This window comes from Lampris incognitus, chromosome 9, assembly GCF_029633865.1.
Source record: "Lampris incognitus isolate fLamInc1 chromosome 9, fLamInc1.hap2, whole genome shotgun sequence".
In the NCBI taxonomy this organism is placed as follows: Eukaryota; Metazoa; Chordata; class Actinopteri; order Lampriformes; family Lampridae; genus Lampris; species Lampris incognitus.
This window is the reverse complement of record NC_079219.1, coordinates 24,523,342-24,544,774: the sequence shown is the minus strand read 5'-3', so window position 1 is coordinate 24,544,774 and position 21,433 is coordinate 24,523,342. Positions and strand designations below refer to the sequence as shown.

At 43.9% G+C, this 21,433-nt stretch overlaps 1 protein-coding gene across 1 annotated transcript in view; it reads left to right on the top strand.

The window, feature by feature from the left end:
- The first annotated feature begins 641 nt into the window (after positions 1-641).
- Positions 642-21,433, top strand: part of LOC130117841 (low-density lipoprotein receptor class A domain-containing protein 4-like) — a 46,799-nt gene continuing 26,007 nt past the window's right edge. Inside the window, exon 1 of the mRNA XM_056286085.1 lies at positions 642-1,001. Coding sequence (XP_056142060.1) covers positions 908-1,001 — 94 coding nt within the window. The 5' untranslated portion in view covers positions 642-907. The remainder of the gene's footprint in view (positions 1,002-21,433) is intronic.

The following is a 21,433-nucleotide window of genomic DNA, read 5'->3' as shown; positions in this document are numbered from 1 at the left end:
GTGGGAGGGGGGGGTCTTGCCTTTCTGCTGCTGCACATGTTCTCTTGAACTGTAAGACCAGTGCGGGGGTCACCTCAAGGTTAGCTCCTTCAAAGAGCGGCCTCCATTGGTTGTGGCGAGCCCGTAATGAGGGAGTGAAACTCGAACCGCTCACCCTTTTACTACCTTCCCAAATAACACACCCGACCTGTCCCTCCTCCCTCTCCTCCGTCTTCCTCCTCCACAGCCATTGTCAACTACCAACCCGGGCCGTCTGCTTGCCTTCTGACTCAGATCAACCACCCCCATCCCTCCCCATCTTACCCCCCCCCTTACTCACTGGGTGCCCCCCCACCCCGCCTCCTCTCTCTCTCTCTCTCTCTCTCTCTCTCTCTCTCTCTCTCTCTCTCTCTCTCTCTCTCTCTCTCTCTCTCTCTCTCTCTCTCTCTCTGGGCTACTGTGGGGACATTTGATTGGAGCAGAGCTGCTGTCTGTTTTTCTTTTCTGTCTTTTTTTTTGGAAGGGGCGGGCTTAAGTCTGCCGCTAGTGTGTCTGACCAGCACTGGTGCATACTACGGAGGAAGCAACGGTTCTTTTATAGCGGAAGATAGAGGAAGAGAGAGGGAGAAGGAAAAAAAGACAAAACTGTACAATGCGCCAGCCGTAAGAAAATGGTCACCTCGAAATTTCCCGACGCAGACTCCGGTTCAGCCTTCGAAAAAGTCTGAGAGAAATATGGCGTGATAAGAAAAACGAGGGAAAAGTGCAACGGTCTGGGTTTTTTTTTCTTCTCCCCCCCCCCCCTCAGTAGAAGCAGAGCTGCTGCCGCTGCCCGGAACTTTTCTCTTTTTCCTTTTTTTTTTCTGGTCGGGGGGCGACGGTGGCGGCGGCTCTTTCCCCGGAGCGGTGTCACATTTTGCCCAGCCCCATGCAAAACCTAACGGTCCCTGGCAGCCCCAGCAACTCCAATGTCACCTGCTCTTGCAACTGCACCGCTTCCCAGCCCCAGGGAATGGAGATATGTGAGTAGTTGTCCCCCGTCTCTGCGGCTTGCCGCTTTAAAAAAAATGTGTGTTTTAGCAGGACGATGTGAAGCGGCGGCGGCTGCGCATCGGATGCGCCGAGATACGCTCACCGGAAACGCAGCCGCGTAGCGACAGACTTGACCGTAAAAGTTGCGGCGTGCGTCCGGCCCGATTGGCGAGATATTAACGCGGCACAGTGCCCTGTTTTCCCATAAACGTCGCGACGGCTGCTCGATTTGCCCTTGCCCCCCCCCCCCCAGTTTACTTCCTTAAATTTTGGGGGCTTCTGCAAGTTTCAGCCTTTTTTCCTTATAATTGCAAAGCGTATTAATCGTGACACTATCTTGGTACTTGGTAGTGTAGCATAGCACTGGGCTGCCTAACTGGTTACTGTCAGTCATCTACTCGTATGACTGTACACCACAGAGGGTTAAATAGTTTGCCTATCTCTGCAGACAGGAAATGCTGGAATGGTATGTTATGTCTGTCTGGCTTCTAAGTAGTCCATGGAGAACTATCATTATCAGCCATGCCGTAATGTTGCCTGCTGGATTCATTGCAGATGTTCTTTTATGACTGAAGGAGATGCTTTCAACACTGAAAAGTGCAAAGGCAGACTGAGACAGACAAGCAGAAAGGTAGAATTGCTTAACTTAGACGTAGACACAGACAGAAATGGACAAGCAAACAGGAAGAAATGCTTAACTGGACATGGCGACAGACAGAAACAAACAAAAACACGGATGGACAAACGTGTAACTACTCTGGTGGATGTACTGAGAGATTTACAGAGAAATGGATATGTAAGCAGGAACCAAGACAAACAGATGGAAGGACAGACAGAGATAGATGCATAACAGCGTAGAAGTGCAGACAGCAAGGCAAGTACCAACAGAGATGAACAGACAGGCTACAAAAGACAGGCGAGAAGAGGAAGACGGGCAAAGAGAAAGATCCATAGCCAGACAGACAGACACATAGACATACACTGTCAAAGCTAGAGGCCAATCAAACAGCTAGACAGAGTTACAGTGATGTGTAATTTCCATTGGGGCTGGGGCCAGGCCCGGACAACATGAGGTGAAGGCAGGATATTAGATTTAGATTTGGCAGCAGAGCATGGATGCACTGACGCCACATTGTAACCAAGAAGTGTGTGTGCGATATTATGTGTGTGTGCATGTGCATATGTGTTCCTGTCTGGCAGAGCGACTGGTGCTCCGCTATTTGTTTTCAGTGGTATTGTCATGTGCTAGCCTTGGGGAAAAAAAGGCACATGCAAATTTTGCACTCAGACATGCACTGTCATGCACGACCAGACACTAATACAGTAGCAGTGTCAATTAGATCATAGAGTGAAACCAGATTTATTCCACAAACAGGTTATAAAATGACCAGTTAACAAAGCATCCTTGAACAGTGGTGTTAAATCAAAAATCTATGATCGTTCAATTTTGCTTGTCAATACATTCAGTTTGACACTTTCTTCACAAATTGGTTTATGCGTCAAGTTTTATCATATACTTGTCTTATCCATTTTCCTGTTTTGAATATGTGCCGGCCTGCTATTCTAACATATTTCCATCATTTCCACACTCAACTAGCTGAAGCAAGCTCTGTTAACAAGTGATTTGAAAAAGCTATGTTCTACTGTAGTGGACATCCAGTCTGCAAAAAGCTGTTGTTTTTTTTTGTTTTTTTTTTTAACTGTGTTGTCATGCAGACTCGGCAAGGCCGAATAATGTAGCTCACGCTTTGATGATTTCTCTGGCTGAAGAAAAGAGCTACAGTCTTCTTTTCTTTCTTTTTTTTAAAGCTGAGCAGGCAATCCCACTGGTTTATTTCCTCTTTATTCAGAGAAGGAAAATAAAAAGAGCTAAAAACAAAGGGATCACAGTACAGACGGTGTCACAGCCCAAAATCTAACCCCAGGCCCACACTGGGGGGATTCATAGGGTTATGAAAGACAGGGACTGTTACCATGGGATTTACTTAATGTTAATCTTAAACTATTGCTGTTAGCCCTCTTCTGTGGTATTCTAAAGGCCTGGGGATAAACATCTGTGAATAGCCTCATATGGGCTTGTTGTACACTTGTGTAAATAGCATTGTGCATCCTACAGTGTTGCAGCAGTTTGGGAGGTGGTGGTTTGCAGTTGAAGTCATTGTCACTCACGACTGAAAGCTGGCCTGCAATTGGCATGGTCAAGTTTTTGAGCCAGTGAGGCGCGCGTTGTGAACTGGACAAATTGAATTTTGTATTAAGATATTATTATGTCTAATTCTTTTCAGAAACTGTCTTCCCTTGTAAACGAAGTTACCAGGTGTCAGGTCAGTGGCCTGAAAATGTTAATTCCAAAAAAAGTTTAAACAAACTACTAAGTGAAAAGTGTATTTTGAAAATCCCCCCCCTGCGTGAAGATATTTAAGAACAGCTGTTTGGAGTCTTTGTTCAATATTGTTGTAACATTAATGAAGTACATCGTGTCGAGGCAGGTATAGTACAGCATTCAGATTTCATATGAGCTTCCTTCTGGTCGCACAGGAAATGCTTTGTTACATGTGCCAGAGACGTCAGTCCCTGTCGGTATGCCTGTGAGCCGGGGCCAACCAGCCAGACAGACAGACTGATGTAAATTGTCTGAGCAGTAATCCTGTGTATGAGTGGTATTAGTGTGTACGTGGCAGAGGGGTCATCTGTCAACTACCTCAGGCCAAATACACACACATACACACACACACACACACATATATGCAGGCACACATACACACAGACTCAGCCAATATTTACCCTGCAGTCTCAAGCCAGACAGCCAATTCAATCTCTCACTAAGCTCTTTGTTGTTTGTTTGGAGTAGTTTGTTTGTTTGTGTAGGTGTTGTTGATTTAAAATTACTCTGGTTTTTATTTTGTTTATTAATAATTACTCGTGATAATCTAAAAAAAAAGTCTTTAGACTACAGTCCTGAACAAGGGTTCTTATGCTTGGTGGTGGTGAGCTTTGATGGATTTTTTTTATTTTGCAATCGTTGCTACCGTAATTAATTTCACAGGGAATTTCTTGAGCTGTTTTAGGGTCTCTCAGAGGAGCTGTGTTCAGGCCAGCACCTCTCCTGAGTTTAGCATTTACAGCGGTGAACAGTGGGACTGAACTGGGGGGTTGAGAAAGAGCTCCTTGTTTTAAAATGGATGGATGGGTGGGGGTGCTGAGGGGAGGGGGGCACCCACACAAACACACCCACACACACTTTTTTTTTTAACACCCAGGAGTTGACATCAAGTTGCGCTGTGCTGGTTTGGATGACTTCGGTTCACATTGCCCCTTCTGTTGCAGTTCCCAAATGAAAAGATACCCTTCTTAACGATTTATTTAACCCAGTATCCAATCCCTGTGTCTTATTTTTTCAAAGACGGCGCTCCGAATCGCCCAGTGTCAGGGTAGCCACACCACAACAAGCAGGGGAAAAAAACCTGCCAAAGATTTGAGAAATATTGTTTCTTACATTTTGCAATACTTATCAGATTCTTTCACCTCTTTTTCTTATATTCTCGATACCAGCAGGGTTATTCCAAACACAATGTAACAGGTGAGGCTGAACTGGAAACAAGAAGGCCTTGGGCTATCACTACACTTGTTGAATAGTTTGTCAACCATGTCATTAATATTAGAATTTCTTTTTCTTTTGCCTAAATGAGCTTGACCATTTTGCATTCTTTCCTTGCAACTCTGCAAGCCAGTTTTTGAAATCAAACTGACATCCACCCAGGCCACAAATGGTCTGGAAAATGCGTGCCAGTCGAGAACAGTTTTGTTCAGTTGAACAGGTTAAGCTAAGACCCACTTTACTAAAGATGAGTAAAGGTCAACCATCGCATCCCTCTGTTGATCCCAGCAGCGCTACCATAGTGAGTGTACCAGCCCTAGCCAGCATTTACCTCATCATCACTGGCTGCTGGGACTCCCTTTGTGTCTAGATTCTGCACCCCCCACAGCACGCATACAAACACACACATGCCCCAACCCTCCTCCCCTGGTTCCCAAAATGCCCCTGGGACCAGGATATATTTGTAGTCTTAGCGTGTCTGTAGACAGGCCATCCATCAACTTAGTGCATGTTCTGTGTGTGCGTGTCTGTGATTGCGAGGTTGATGGTTTGATGCCTGCTGTCTAGGTTAACTTCTGTTTACACTCAGTGTGATTGTCTGAGATGCTAAAAAGCTCCAGCCCCAATGTCCACTTGCCATCTCATGATTCCCCTGATCCCTGACAGGGATGGGTTGTATTACTGTCAAAATGTGCTGTGCTTTAAAACAGTGCAGTGGCAGACAGCATATACACACAAACTATGCGTTGTGATTTCTGGACATTTTTCCCAGCATTTAAACAAATGGAGTGGCTGGTGTATATATTACCTTCTGTGAACCCTGGCTTACTGTATGTCTTATCTTGTTCCCCACATTTCATAAAGCGGTGATTCTTGCTTTGAAACATAAACATGGTTGTTGTCGCATGGGGAAATTTAAAGCAGAAAAACCATGCCGCCCACTGTTCTGTTCTCTGATTTTGAGTAATCCGTTTGTTTTTGTGTCTGAGAACACCCAGACAGTCAAATAATGATGTCTCTTCAAATGGTATTTAGGGGGTTTCTTGGTTTTTGGAGGGGCTTAAGTGGTAAAGTTGCTGGTGGAATAGCATTTTCGGGTGGATGGGATGGGTGGGGGGTTGAGGGGGTTTCCGAAGATCATACAACAGTCTGTATTGGAGGAAAAACATTTACATTTTGTTGTTGAATGCCTTTTCTTTTCTTTTTTTTTTGCACTACTGCAAGATAGACTGACATTAAACTTTCAGCCAAAAACACTTGAGTTGGATCATCTCTTAAAGCGGCAGTAGAGAACTTTTTTTGCGTTGCTTTTTAACTTGTCATTACAAAGTAAATCTTGATTGCACAGTATAATGGCTATGGAAGAATGACACCATCGGCGCTTAGATTGGTTCCCTATAAGCCTCGCTTTGAGGCTTACAGGGAACCAAATTTTGTCTGCCATCAGGTACAATCTCGCAGGAAAATGAAGGCTCAATTTACGGCACGCAGGAAGCACATCGACCATTGCACAACCAAAATAGGAAGAGGATAGCGCTTTTTTGTTTTTACCGGTAGCTATCATTAGCTATCCCCAGTAGCGGAAATGGTTGACAATGAAACAACCAAAGTGACAGTGGAAACTACCCGGCAAGAGAAAAAGAACTCTGTTAATGGAGAAGGTGAAGAGGGAGAGGGATTGAAACAGGTAAAACAAGAGTGAACCTTGGATGGACATTCACTCGATAGAATGAGCGCCGGTGCTGTATCGAACTCTGGTTCCCTGTTGCGATCCGTTTCCTCCTAAGCAGACGAAAACGTTAGCTATCAGTTACAGTTAGGTTAAGGTAAGTGTTAGTTAGGTTAAGCTTAGGGTTAGGTTGAAGTTAGGTTGAGGTTAGGTTAAGATTAATCAAGCGTCCCAGTGTTGTATTGAACTCTGGCTAGGGGGAAACAGATCTCAATGGGGAAACGGAGTTCGATACAACACCTGGGACTTGAGAAGGTTACAAACCAACAGTCAGTTGGCATTCTTTCTACTGGATCAGTAAGTAACAAAACCTGCCTACGTATTAATATTACCGGATTTTTTACTCTGCCTTTATCATAACGCTGAGATCGGGGTTTCTAGTTCACATTGGGATTCTTAAGGTTGTTTCTTGCTTTGGACAGTAGCCAGGCTCTTAATAAACAGAAAGTGATCTGGTTGTCTTTGCAACAGCAGTGCAAACAATAAAAATGCTTGGAAATGCTCGGGAGGGGGGGGGGGTTTGAAAAGTTGTCTACAGTCGCTTTAATTACACAGGAAATTTAGTATTGGTAGGTACTGTGTTGTAAGAACAGCTTTGTCATTACATTGACAACAAATGAACTGGGAAGAATTAACTGACAATTTGAATTATCTGTTTCATTAAAACAGTGCTGCCAAGGCCGCTCTGATGGCCGAGCGGAATAAACCGCCGTTCTTGCAATCCGCTCATCATGTGGGAGGTTCGTATCTCAGACTCGCCGTCACGGTCAGAGCGTCCACAGGGTAAGGCATTCATTAGGCCACCCTTACCCGAGGAATAACGGGTGTAGCTCGGTGTAGCGTTTGGAGACTCGTCATTCTCCAGCAACCCCTCTGGCTCATCCGGGTGCCTGCAGCCAAGCAACCGAAAGCATTCTCCCTACGTCTCCTTTGCGGCCTGGAGGTAATGCAATCCATATGAGGCTTCAGCGTGTAAAATAGCGAGAGCAGCCGACACGAGTTTGAAGGAAGCCGATGTTACGACTATCTCCTTCCTGTGGAAACGTGAGCCAGGGGAGTTATTTGACAAGCGTTCCGGCCATATGCCATTGGGTTAATCGGGTGGGATAAGGGGAAAAAACTAGAAATAAATGTATAATAAAAAAATAAATTAAAAAAAACAGTGCTGCCAAATAACACTTCCCCTGGATCCCTTTGTAAGTTCTGAACTGTTGGTGAAGCGATAATATATCAGGGCTCTAAGACAAGGACTGTTGAAATAGAGCTACCTTTATTTCTAGGTCAGAACAAAGGTTTTGTTGCCTTACAAATCAATGCAAATCAGTTGTCAAAATAAGAGCAAAATTTATTTCCATCTGAGTACCACTATAATACATTGCAGTGTGCAATTCTATCACCTATTCAAAATGAGGCCATTTAAGGGAGTTTGATCATAGATCTGGCCTACTGCTCTTGAGAGGCCCACTGGTTGCAGTTCCAGGCAACCACTTGCCTTTGTTGCAAATGAATTCGCATCTAGCAACTATCTTGCAAACAAGAAACACCACAGATATCCAGGGGTGTACTGGGAAAAAATACAGCCCTGGACTTAGATGCTGGGACCGGCCCAGAGAGGTGGGTCATGGGGATGGGGGTTGTTGAGGTTTGATTACATAGTATATATGACAGTCAGTTACAGTTGGGGAGAGGGTTATTACAGTACATAGCCCACTAGATGTAGCACCCTAGTCCTTGCTTGTAATGATATGGTCTTTTATTGTTGATCAGTGATGCTGAACGTATTCAAAGGCTTTTCCAGTGGAAAGTAGCATATGTCTATTGGGGGTCGTCAGTGGGGTCGTTTTGTAACCACAAGTAACAGCAGTTTTAACTGAACATGTAGCCTAGCCTATAATTTGATATCTATCTTACTATGTCAGTCTGCTGCTCTTAAATAGTATTGTTGGCCACTTGAGGATTCTGATGCTAAAACAGTTAAGTTGATCCCCCCCCCCCCCCCCCACGGCACACACTCAGCCACCACTGTAGGCTATGCATGCACTCCAAAGACCTGAGAGGGATGTTTAGTTGGATGCGCTCGCAAATGATATACAGTGCATATGGAAAGTATTCACACCCCTTCACTTTCCCCACATTTTGTTACGTTACAGCCTTATTCCAAAATGGATTAAATTCCTTTTTTTCTCATCAATCTACACACAATACCCCATAATGACAAAGCGAAAAAGGTTTTGTAGAAATTTTTGCAAATTTATTAAAAATAAAAAACTGAAATATTGCATGTACATAAGTATTCACACCCTTTACTCAGTACTTGGTTGAGGCACCCTTGGCAGCGATTACAGCCTCAAGTCTTCTTGGGTATGAAGCTACAAGCTTGGCACACCTATATTTGGGGTATTTCTCCCATTCTTCTCTGCAGATCCTCTTGAGCTCTGTAAAGTTAGATGGGGAGCGTCGCTGCACAGCTATTTTCAGGTCTTTCCAGAGATGTTCAATGGGGTTCAAGTCTGGGCTCTGGCTGGGCCACTCAAGGACATTCACAGACTTGTCCCGAAGCCACTCCTTCGTTGTCTTGGCTGTGTGCTTAGGGTCGTTGTCGTGTTGAAAGGTAAACCTTCGCCCCATTCTGAGGTCCTGAGCGCTCTGGAGCAGGTTTTCATCAAGGATCTCTCTGTACTTTGCTCCATTCATCTTTCCCTCGATCCTGACTAGTCTCCTAGTTCCTGCCGCTGAAAAACATCCCCACAGCATGATGCTGCCACCACCATGCTTCACTGTAGGGATGGTATTAGCAAGGTGATGAGAGGTGCCTGGTTTCCTCCAGACGTGACGTTTGGCATTCAGGCCAAAGAGTTCAATCTTGGTTTCATCAGACCATAAAATCTTGTTTCTCATGGTCTGAGAGTCCTTTAGGTGCTTTCTGGCAAACTCCAAGCGTGCTGTCATGTGCCTTTTACTGAACAGAGGCTTCCGTCTGGCCACTCTACCATAAAGGCCTGATTGGTGGAGTGCTGCAGAGATAGTTGTCCTTCTGGAAGGTTCTCCCATCTCCAAGAGGAACACTGGAGCTCTGTCAGAGTGACCATCGGGTTCTTGGTCACCTCCCTGACCAAGGCCCTTCTTCCCCGAATACTCAGTTTGGCTGGGCAGCCAGCTCTAGGAAGAGTCCTGGTGGATCCAAACTTCTTCCATTTACGAATGATGGAGACCACTGTGCTCTTCGGGACCTTCAAAGCTGTAGAAATTTTTGTACCCTTCCCCAGATCTGTGCCTCAATACAATCCTGTCTTGGAGGTTCACAGACAATTCCTTTGACTTCATGGCTTGGTTTCTGCTCTGACATGCACTGTCAACAGTGGGACCTTATATAGGCAAGTGTGTGCCTTTCCAAATCATGTCCGATCCATTGAATTTACTACAGGTGGACTCCAATCAAGATGTAGAAACATCTCAGGGATGATCAGTGGAAACAGGATGAATCTGAACTCAATTTTGAGTGTCATAGCAAAGGGTGTGAATACTTATGTCCATGCAATATTTCAGTTTTTTATTTTTAATAAATTTGCAAAAATTTCTACAAAACCTTTTTCACTTTGTCATTATGGGGTATTGTGTGTAGATTGATGAGAAAAAAAAGGAATTTAATCCATTTTGGAATAAGGCTGTAACATAACAAAATGTGGGGAAAGTGAAGGGGTGTGAATACTTTCCGGATGCACTGTATGGACACACGGAGGACAAAAAAATAACTTCACAGAGGTGAGGACATGCCAAAGCTAGCTAGCTATATAGTTAGCTTAGTTTTACTTATGACACTTGATTTGGATGTGACTAACCCCTGGAATATAATCGCTACTTGCTGGTCCCCCGCCTTTCTCATTGAACACTACCTTGCTCCACTTTTACACACAGCACAGATGTGCTGCGGGTCTGGACAGTTTCATCCTTGTTTACATTTGGAAGCCTGTGCTACCTTTACTTTTTGACATTTCCTTGTCCTTGGTTTACGTTGGCCATCTCACTGCTGAACGCTACTTTTGCATTAGTCTAGAATGTTAACGGGAATTAACTAACTTGGTTGTGATTGGCCAGTGAGCCCAGTCCAGGAAGACGCACGCAGCACACTCTCATGCAGCACACTCTCATGCGCACCCCGAATGACAGGCACACAGGGCATGTGTGGATTTTTTTAGCGGCCCACCGACCCAGTGATGTGGCAGTCCCACCGGGATTTGTCCCGGTGTACCCGATGGCCAGTACACCACTGTAGATATCAATTCTTGTTTTGTTTTGTTTCACCTTGATTTGAGGGTATATTTTATTTTCACAATGGCGACCCTGAGAGCAAGATAAGCGGTTTGGATAATGGATGGATAGATGGGTACAAGGAACAGATGAAACTTAAATCCATTTTAAACCCTGAAAATCGTGTAACTATATTTTTCATTAAAGCTGTAGAAATATATCTTTGGTATTTGTTTTTCTCTGCTGGAGCACACTATTAAACTGGGATGTTTTTAAGGAAACCCTAGATACACTGGATAAAAACATGCCTGCCATTAACTCTTGAACAGACAGAGATATGTCAGAAGAGCATACCTCAGATTCTCAGTAGCCCACCCACTTTTTTAGCCTGTTTTACGGATTATGATAGCATCTCACAACACTTTGATAACCCAGGACTGATTTTAGGTGAAGGACTTCTCTTTTTCTATCAAGGTACCAACTCAAGCTTCCAGGAAGGGAAAAGTGTCAGAGTGGTATTACATTATGATTTATAGTTTTCAGAAAGTGCAAACTGATGATCAGTGTATTTATTCATTCATGATTTGCCAATGACCATTAGTCCAATCATCTCAGTATTTGGTAATTTAGCATCAACACATAACAGATCTTTAAAAGGGACACAATTCCTGCATCACAGAACAATAAGTCTTGAGTATCTGCCCATCAAACAGCAGTTTGGAGTTCAAATTTTGTTCCATCCATGATCAACACAAAAAGTGATTGTTGTTCTGAAATTCAATGGGCAAAAATGGAAGATATTTCAAAAACAACTGTTGGCAGTTTGAAAGATTGGTCCTTCACAGTAATTTTATTTTGAAGACTGATGCTTTTGGCCATCCTCAATGACTGGTAGTCCAGTAATATAAAATTAGCTATATTGATTTTTATTTGCACATAACTCAGTTTGTAGAAAATTAAAGTTACATGAAGATGTGTATAGTAACAGATGGAGGCACATAGTATGGTCACTTTCTCAGTGTATGAACAAAGAATGGCCAAGTGTCACTTACTCTGCTGATCCAAATGTTCAACCTCAGTTGAACATAGCTGGAATTACTGTGGCTCATTGTACTAGTTCTCCTGATGGACGTCACCTTCTGCCTTCACCCGTATTGGCAGCAGAAAGGAGTGTATGGCATAGGTGCATAAGACTTGTTAAATTGGTAAATTCCTCTTAAGAGGTTTTCATGTTTTATTAAATTGCATGCTCATTGGCAATTAGGGAATGGTGAGACTGGGCCCAGAATAATCTGCAAATGAGTTGAAACACAGACATATCTCCAGATGGGACTAGAATTGGCTATGTGCTGAAAGACAGTAGGTAATTGTGGTTTGATTACACACTTAGGTTGAGGGTGAATATCACTGAAAGCAATTTTAATTACCCTGTCCAGTCCATATGTGGCTTAACACAACACATCTATGGAGAAGTAGATTGCTATAACAAGTTGTACTGTTGACACACACCTGAAATATGTTCCTCGTAGACTCCAACCTCCCTCTTCCCTACATTATTTCCGGCTTTATAGTTCCTGCACTGACCAGATTTGTTAACACAGAGAGATGTCTTCTATCCTGTATCACCTCAGCTACATTAACGTTATCAGGACAGTGATCATGGCTGCCTACACTCCTCTCCCTCAGCACCCCTGCACCAATCTGTCTGAGGGGGGTAATCCACAGCTCATGCCAGCTGAGCCTCTGGCAGCTCTCTAACAAGGCCATTGCTCTGGATCTGGTCTCCTCACTGGAAAGTATAAATATACACAAGGTGGACAGAGAGAGAATTTGAGTTTATCTGTATTGCACCCGTACGGAAACCTGCGTTGGTACAGGCATTATTTAAATCTAAACCTCTGTACAGACACATTGAATTTCCATTATTTTTGTCTGCTCTAGGAGATGGAATTGAATTCCAAACATGGCATAAGCATGCAGAGCCCCTCATTCTTGTTGCAGATTATACCGTGATGAACACAACTAGTCAGAACAGCCCAAGTGGTGGCTGTGGTTTTTCTACAGTTTAACCCAGTTTAACCTCCCAGCCTGGAGTCGACTTGTATAGGATGTGTGTGGGAGTCAAAAAGCCTCTGGTGCCCATATCTTTCTCCTCTTCCTCCTCCTCCTCCCTCTCTGCTGCTCATTAGTGATTCAAAGGGCTGTCTGGTTTTGGTCCCTCTCCCTCCCCAGACACACAAGTCAGACAGTGGTGTCTGCTACCCCAACCCACCCCACCCCTCCCCTCAGCAGCCACCAGCTGACCCCAATCAGGCACAGGGCCGGCTCTATTGTCTGGGTGGGGAGGGACACACACACACACACACACACACACACACACACACACACACACACACACACACACACACACACACACACACACACACACACACACACAGAGGGTCAGAGATAGACTGTCTGGTCTGCTCTGTCCTGCCTCTATGACTCCCAACCCCCAACTACCCAACATTTCAATTGGTCTGTCTGTCCCTCTCTCCTCTCCTCTCCTCTCCACTCCAGACTCATTGGAAATCGCAGATGCAGCCACTCTTGTTATGCAAAGTGTTTAGGATTGCCATTGTCTCGCTAACTAAGTTTTCCAGCACAGGCGTTAAAATTAACCGGTGTTGTTGTCTGTAGTCAACTTTACAGACACAACAGGATGCACATTTTTTTAAGGAATGGGCGAGACAAAGTGCATCTAGTGTTTGGAAGACAGATGACTGCCCATACTCCTCCACTGACATTACCAGACATGTAATATATGTGCATCTTACAATCACATTACATGTCTTGTAGAGTCAGTAAAGGGGTATGGGCAGTCATCTGTCCTCCAAACACTAGAAATCACTTATGCTATACCTTTTCAATAGCACAGGCACAATAAATGGATGCAACGAAAATACACAAATGCTCTAAACTTGCTATGTCCAAATATGCGTTATTCTTTGTCTAACATTTAATACAGCAATAGTGCTGTACTAACAATGCTGTAATAGTGCTGTAGTGCTGGACTACAAAGCTCACTTTAGTCAAGATAAAGTTTGACTTTGGAATCTGCTAACTTTTGGAGTCCAGATTCATCACCCGGCTTACTGCATTTGGGTCAGCTAGATATCCTCATTATGCAAAATATAAGATTTGTTTGACCATAATAAACAATCATGTATCTAAGTCAGTATTCCTGAACAGTCATTTGGCTAACACACTCAAGATGGCTGCCATTAAAGTTCAATAATGTTGTCATGGAAATAGCCAGTCAATGATCATACTGGTGTTTGTTGTCATGGAAATAACTAATTAATATATGGGTGTCAGGAAGCTCAAGAGCCGCTGTGACAAATGTTATCACTTGGCTGAACATTTACAACCAAACATCCCAGTAGCATTTGTGCTAAACATTCTCACTGGGTGGCTGAGCCTCACATGCCAACTGCAGATGAGACTGCCCTTGTTGTGCGATTGTGTGGATGTGATCCATTACAGAGATAAATCCTGTTCCAGACAGACAAGGTAAATCGAAAGGCAGCCGCCACCATAAACTGAAGAGTTTGTTTTCTATCCATGCTATCTCTATGATAGCTGGGCTCTGTGTCCTGTTATTGGAAGCTCACAGAGCTCTTGGCTGGACTTGCTAATGATGATTACAGTCCCTGTTCTGTGCAGCATGCCAATCCTGTGTGAATTATTAATATAGGTCATAGTCACAGCATCCGGCCTGGCCCAGCTCTAGTGCCATCCATGCACTATCCCAACACCAGGCCCTACTTAACCTACTGAGCAGCAGCCCTCCAAATTGCCTGGCCAGATTAGCTCAGCAGATCACCTACAATAAGGTCTTCGCCAGGGCTAGCAAATGTTCACCATGGAAGACCACATCAATATGGCATCATGCCAACCCCAGACACATTTGTATTTATTTGTTTTGTTTTTTGTTTTTGTACGTGTAAAAATTCAGATAATGGTATTGAACACACCGACTACTCTCCTGGTCATTTTTCCATGTAGAGAGAAAAGTCTACATTTGCACTACTGCAAAATGGTTACATATTCTAGCTCGTAATAACCAGAATCATAAGATTATTGTCCCATACAGATAACAATGCCCAAAATCATTAATTAAGTGCAATTAGATATTCAATTTTTCTGAAACATAAGTCTTAATAGGAGGATGGGAAAAGGTTATTGGTTTTCATAGGGAACTTGTTTCCTGTGATGTATTGGATCTATCTGTTGCTGGGGTGTGGGGGAGGACCAAATTGCTTTCTTCCAGTTAATATGTGACTGTTGCTGCAGCGAATGTCTAATGTCTAGTCTGGCAGAATGTCTAGGAGCAGCAGCTGTGTATGTGTGTGTGTGTGTGTGTGTGTGTGCGTGTGCGCATGCGTGCGTGCGTGTGTGTGTGTGCCCGGTGAGTGACAGACATGCCCCCTCAGCTGTTTTTTGTCTGCAGAAGCATGAAGCATGCAGAGAGAGAAAGAGAGAGTCAGACGGTGACTCTACACTGTATCATAGGAGGGCTCATCTCATTTTCTACATTTACGCCTTACAAAGTGTATGTTTATTTCATTCAGATTTAACCCTTGATCATAAGAAAAAAATTATCTGACATAAAATGTTTTCCAGTGCTTTCTGTTGAATTTGATGAAAGTGAAACTGAACGTAACCTTGACCAGGCTGCAGACAGCTGAAGAGAGGGAAAAAAAGGCACCACTATCAACCTCAGCGTCGAAAAAGATGTAAGCACAAGTAAGCGCTGGTGGCGTTGCTGGTTTTGTAGGGTTCTGTCGGGGCTGGTGTGGTGGGATTTGGTCTTTATACCAGTAAGAGACAGAGTTATACCTCAGCAAGGCAGACTCTTTTCCTTCTGCCATCCTCCCCTCAAGCTGAACTCCCCAAGTGGTATTTCTTCTGAAAGAAAAAGAGAGCAAGGAAGAGAAGTAGAGGGTGCTGGGCGGGTGGGGGTAGTGCAAGCGGCAAAGCAAGAGAGACAGACGAGAATAGAGAGGTAGGCAAAAGAGAAGAAAGGAATGAGGTTGAGAGAGGGAGGAGAGGAACAGTCAGACCATCTCTTTCCATCTAGCAAGCAAGGTTAGGCATGTTTCAAACCTCCCCATTTACTCCTTAGAAAATATTTTCCTTCAGTTTTGGGGAAAAAAAAGAAAACATTTAGACCCAAATGCAAAAACATTTAATTTCTAGCTCACCTCAGGCAGAGAAAAAGAAAAGGCAATATGTATGTATGTATGTAGACGGGTGACAAATTAAAGGAAAAACCTGAATGCCTGACCCTTACAGTGAGGGGTCTGGTGCCTCTGTTATGCTGTGGGGGGCATTTTCCTGGCATGGCTTGGGTCCACTTGTCCCCTTTAGAGGGAAGGGTCGCTGCAAATCAATACAAAGTTATTTTGAGTGATCACCTTTATCCTATGATGAAACATCTCTATCCTGATGGGAGTGGTCTCTTCCAGGATGACAAGGCCCCGATCCACAGGGCACGAGGGCTCACTGAATGGTTTGATGAGAATGAAAATGATGTAAATCATATGCTATGGCCTTCACAGTCACCAGATCTCAACCTAGTTGAACACTTAAGGGAGTTTTTGGACCAATGTGTTAGGCAGCGCTCCCCACCGCCATCATCATCAAAACACCAAATGAGGGAACATCTTTTGAAAGAATGGTGTTCATCCCTCCAGTAGAGTTCAGATACTTGTAGAATCTATGACAAGGAGCACTGAAGCTGTTCTGGAGGCCCGTGGTGACCCAACACCATACTAAGACACTTTATGTTGGCTTTTCCTTTCATTTGTCACCTGTCTGTATATCCTAAAGAATATGGGTGTTTCTGCTTCATAATGGCATGGTTGAATTTTGCAAAAGAAATTCTATCAATACAATCGGTTGGCCAATAGTTGCTAATACTTTGTCTTGTAGTTCTAGTCGGAGGCATTCGTCTGTCCCCCTGTATTGCCTGTGACTTTATGCTTTTGAATGCACAGGTGAAACTTGAACCACTTTGGACATAAACTGGTTTCTGTCGCTGACCATGCTGTTTATGTAACATGACCAGTGTAAACGTTGAGGTTTTGTTCCAAAGTGTGCCACAGCTAAAATAAAAACTTGTATCTTATTTACGCTGTTCCTGTGTTCATGTTACACTATAGAATGGCACAAAGTAAACATGTGGGTGAAAACCTCAGTGTGGGTTCATGACCTTGCTGTATTTTTTCGGTCATTTATAATCCAATCCAGTTTCTCTGCACTTTTGTCTCTTCATCAGTTTCTGTCATATGAAACAAATGTAGGAAAATAGTACTATAAACTGCAATCTGAACTTTGCATCCTCTCAACCAAAAGCTCATCACCAACACCATTATCAACATCAGTTCATCAGTTCTGTGTGCACTTTCTTTTATGGCAGTGGTGGCTAACCATGTGCCATGGAGAGCCATGTGTATGCAGGTTTCCATTCCAGCCCGACTCCACACCAGATGATTTCACCGATACATTCTTCCTCTTTGGTTTAAGGGTTGCTAATCGGTGAAATCACCTGGTGTGGAGTCCGGCTGAAATGAAAAGCTGCATACACATGGCTCTCCATGGCACATGGTTAGCCACCCCTGTTTTATGAGATCCCGACTCTTAACAAGTACCAATGTGTGTGTCCCTGTAATCCAGCATCTTGGTTTCAACTGCAGACCTGTGGGGTTTAGTACATCCCTTAACAGCTGTAGGGTACCACTTTGCTACTATATAATCATTGTTACTTTTGGCTACACCGACCTTAGAGAATGTGTAAAAAAATGGTGTCATGAAAATTTCCAGCTGTCACCTCTTTCTTTGTTCCCCCTCCCTCAATCTTTCGCTGAGGGATGTTGGTATATTCTTCATGTCTGCAGCTGAGAGTCAGAATTGACCAAGCCGTCATAACTCACTAGCAAGCCAGTAAGCTATCTTTGTTACCTAACAGTATTATTTCAAGTCTCGACTAAATTTGACAGATTCAGTACATCTTTCAAGCAAAGTCTAACATGCACACAGACTCACACGAGGCAATTTTCCTTCGCATTAAAAAAAATGTTTAGACTTCCCTTTACTGTAGTGTAGTTTCCCAGTGTTGAGTCATGTTTAAACCTCGTACTGTGGACAGGGGCAGACTGGAACAATAATATTCAGGCCAGGAGTTTGACTCTGTCCTAGGCCACCCTGTTGACGTAAACCACCAGACCGCTAATTTTGTAGGCTAACCTTATTTTTGTTGATATAACGGGTACTAGACTAGTTATAAATTTGGCCAAGACTGAGGTGTTATGCCAATGGAGTTCCAACCCCCCCACCCACTATGCCTGCCTTCACTATAGAACACCAACCACTCTGTTGTTTCATCTTTCAGATACCTAGGCAGCATCCTTTCTGAGGGCTGCAACACTGATTCACAATTCACAATAGAATCAAACAAGCCTCTGTAGCCTTTGGCAAACTCCAGCGTAAGGTCTTCCAAAACAAACACCTCCACCTGCACACCAAAATTGCCATTTACAAAGCCATCTGCATCACAACTCTCCTATACAGCTGTGAAGCCTGGGTCGCATACAGCCGCCACCTAACGTTGCTGGAGCGGTTCCACATAAGGTATCTTCAGCGAATCATGGGGATCACATGGCATGACCATGTTCCTCATGCTTAGATTCTTGCTAGGACAAACTGCAAGAGTATAGAAGCCACGGTCACTGAACACCAACTGCACTGGCTTGGGCATGTCATCAGGATGCCTCAAGAATGCCTACCGTGTCAAGTCGTGTATGGACAGATTCATCTGGGCCGCAGGTGGTCAGAAGAAGCGATACCAAGACCAGCTAAAAAATATCACAGAAGAAGCGTTGTATCGACCCCTCGAGAACACACCATTAATGAGGAGGGATATCATCATCGGACTCGATGGACTATCAGCAAGTGTGCGCGTTTGTGCATGCATGCATGCATGCGTGTGTGTGTGTGTGTGTGTGTGTGTGTGTGTGTGTGTGTATGTGTGTTTGGCTGACTTGGTCCCTTACTGGCGAACATGTCGTTTATTTTGTGACATTTAGCCTGTCTAGGGTGTCTCCCTGCCTGCCGCCCAGTGCTGCTGGGATAGGCTCCAGCATCCCCACGACCCTGAGAGCAGGATAAGCGATTTGGTTAATGGATGGATGGATGGATGGATAGCTGTGTCTGTGGTGAAGGTGTTTCTCATTTTTATTTTCTCCCTGTCTGCTCCACCTTTCCTTTTAGAATCAGATTTTATTGGCCATTTAAGTTTGCACACACATGGAATTTGACTCCTGTTGCGTGGCTCTCACAGTATACTTAACATAGAATAACACAATAATCGTCAGTTAAATACACAAGCGTTGACTATAACAGGCAAAATAAGAGGCGAGTACCAATGTGCAAGTACCAATTATCCTGACCCTCCAGTCCGCTGGGCAACTTCTCTAAAATGTTATCATTAGAAAAGCAGCAAGATGGTTGCTATGTGCGTCACCGAAATATGTGATGATGTCATCTTTGGCGCGCGTACCCTCACGCCGGGGGACACTGACGCAAGAGTGAGTCGCGCCCAAGGGGCAACCTCCAGGTCTGAAAAGTGAAACCAATGTGGAAGTGCGTTAAACCGGCATTTTTTCTAATGGCCAGCAGGGGCGACTCCACTGGTTGCAAAAAGAAGCCTGGCGCAATAGACTCTTGTTAAAATGCCCAACTTTACAGCAGAAATAAACATATTTACATTCAAGTTCAAAAAATGATTTTCGTCTCTATAGCTAATTTCTCCCACTGTGATAAGAGAACGGGTGGTGAATTGTCATATAAGTCATCTGTTAATTTATATCAAGGCTTAAAGTTATGCATAATTAGGGGTGTGTCTGCTTTGAGTGACAGGTGGGTCAGGTCCCTTCTAGACCTGGCCGCAATGCATATCCATGGCACTGCGTACATTTGAATAGCTGTGAACTTGTTTTTTGGTGTTGTCCGGTTATGTATCCATGTAAAAAACAAAACAAAACATTTTTTTTCAGTGAATCTCTTACCTACACTAATATTGTTCATGTGAAGTAGTCATTTCGAGTTGGTCTTGTCCTGGTACTTCTCAGGTTCAACTCTGAACCGGTGTTGATTGCATCTTATTGCACCTTGCTTTTATTTTTATTTCATTTTTTCTTGTATATGGATTTTATTTATTATTCTTTTTAACTTTTACTGTTAATTTTTCCCTCTTACACCAACATACTGAGACAAAGTCCATTTATGTTTATGTACTTGGCAACAAATATGTTCTGATTCTGATTCTTGGCATATGATACATTTAAAATAAGCTGCAGTCAACCAGGAAATGTCAAAGCGAGACTCGTGAAACCTGTATCATAGTTGATAATCCATGTAAAAAAATATTTTTCAGCATATCTCTTAAAGTAATATCGTTCATGTGAAGCAACCATTTCGACTTAGCATGGGATAAATTTGGAATGCGACTTCGCAGGTGCAGTCAGTTTGCAGGTATATATAGGCATGCATCGTGTCCTCGGATTCTGTCAGATCCACCCCTCGCTCCTCCCCACCTCCAACCCTCTCGTCCAAATATGATCACGTCTGGTTTCACATGTGAGCTGGTGTAATAATGGTAGCTTCCCAAGATGAGACCGCCCAGAAGAATTGGTACTACATTCAAGATGACATCAACTTTACAAAAAATGGGATCGGATATTGACTGTTGTCACTTCGGCAGCAGCTAAAAATCATGTGGGTGCCTGCCTAAATGAGAGGCAGAGAAAAACCTATACACATGAAGTTTACAGTTTCATTTGGGGATGCATAAAAATAGTCGTTAAAAAATCCTCAAGAGACTTAAGATTCTGCTGCAAGGGTACAGTTGCACAGGTATGTTTGATGGCAATGGGATTTCGCATGGCAACTTGGTCAGTCTTTTTTCCAGCCCATGAAGATTTACCTTTTGGTGAGTCAGAGGTTTCTTGCACTCTCAATTGTCTAACCTTCCATTTGGGCCCCTGCCCCCACCTCTGGCCTATTAATACCTAATTGCCTTCATCACCTGTGCGCTCCCTCTTTGTTTTGGCCACTCTAAATAACCCCACCACCATTTACAAAATGGCTCTTCCTTGCTCTTTTCCCTGCCTGAAACCTTTTTTTTTTAAGTTTCTCCTGTTGTCAGCAGCTGTTCCTCAGCACTGTACCGAAGTTCAGCTCGCGGTCACAGCAAAGTGTTCTGGGAAGGATAAAATGGATTTTTTGATATTTTTTTTTTTTAACCCCACAATTTCCTAGTTCTTGCTGTTTTGCTGTCACTAGCTTTCTTTGTCTTTCTCTGCCACACTTAAGCCCTGTCTCACTTTCTGTCTTTCTTTTTGTCTCCCCCCTCTATCTATCTATCGATCTATTGATCAATTCCTCCCCCCCCCGCTCTCTCTCACTCTCTCTTTCTCTCTCTTTCTCTGTCTCCCCTGCTAATCCTGCCTGCCAGCCTTTTCTTCATGGTTGTTAAGCATCTCACCACAGAGGGGGGAAAAGAGCTGGAGGTTGTGGTGGTGATGGTGGGGGGGTCTAGTCATCTGGTGAGCCTATTGAGCAACTTAAGCATGGTTGTTTTGCTCTGTTGGCTCGGCACAATGAGACTGCATGTGGAAGACATGTTTACACCCCTGCCTAGCCCTGGCTGTCATCGGGAGAAATGGAGGGAAAATTGAGAAAAGGGTGGTGGGTGGGGAGTAGAGGAGTGGGAGAGAGAAGAGGTGGGATTCATAGACGGTAGA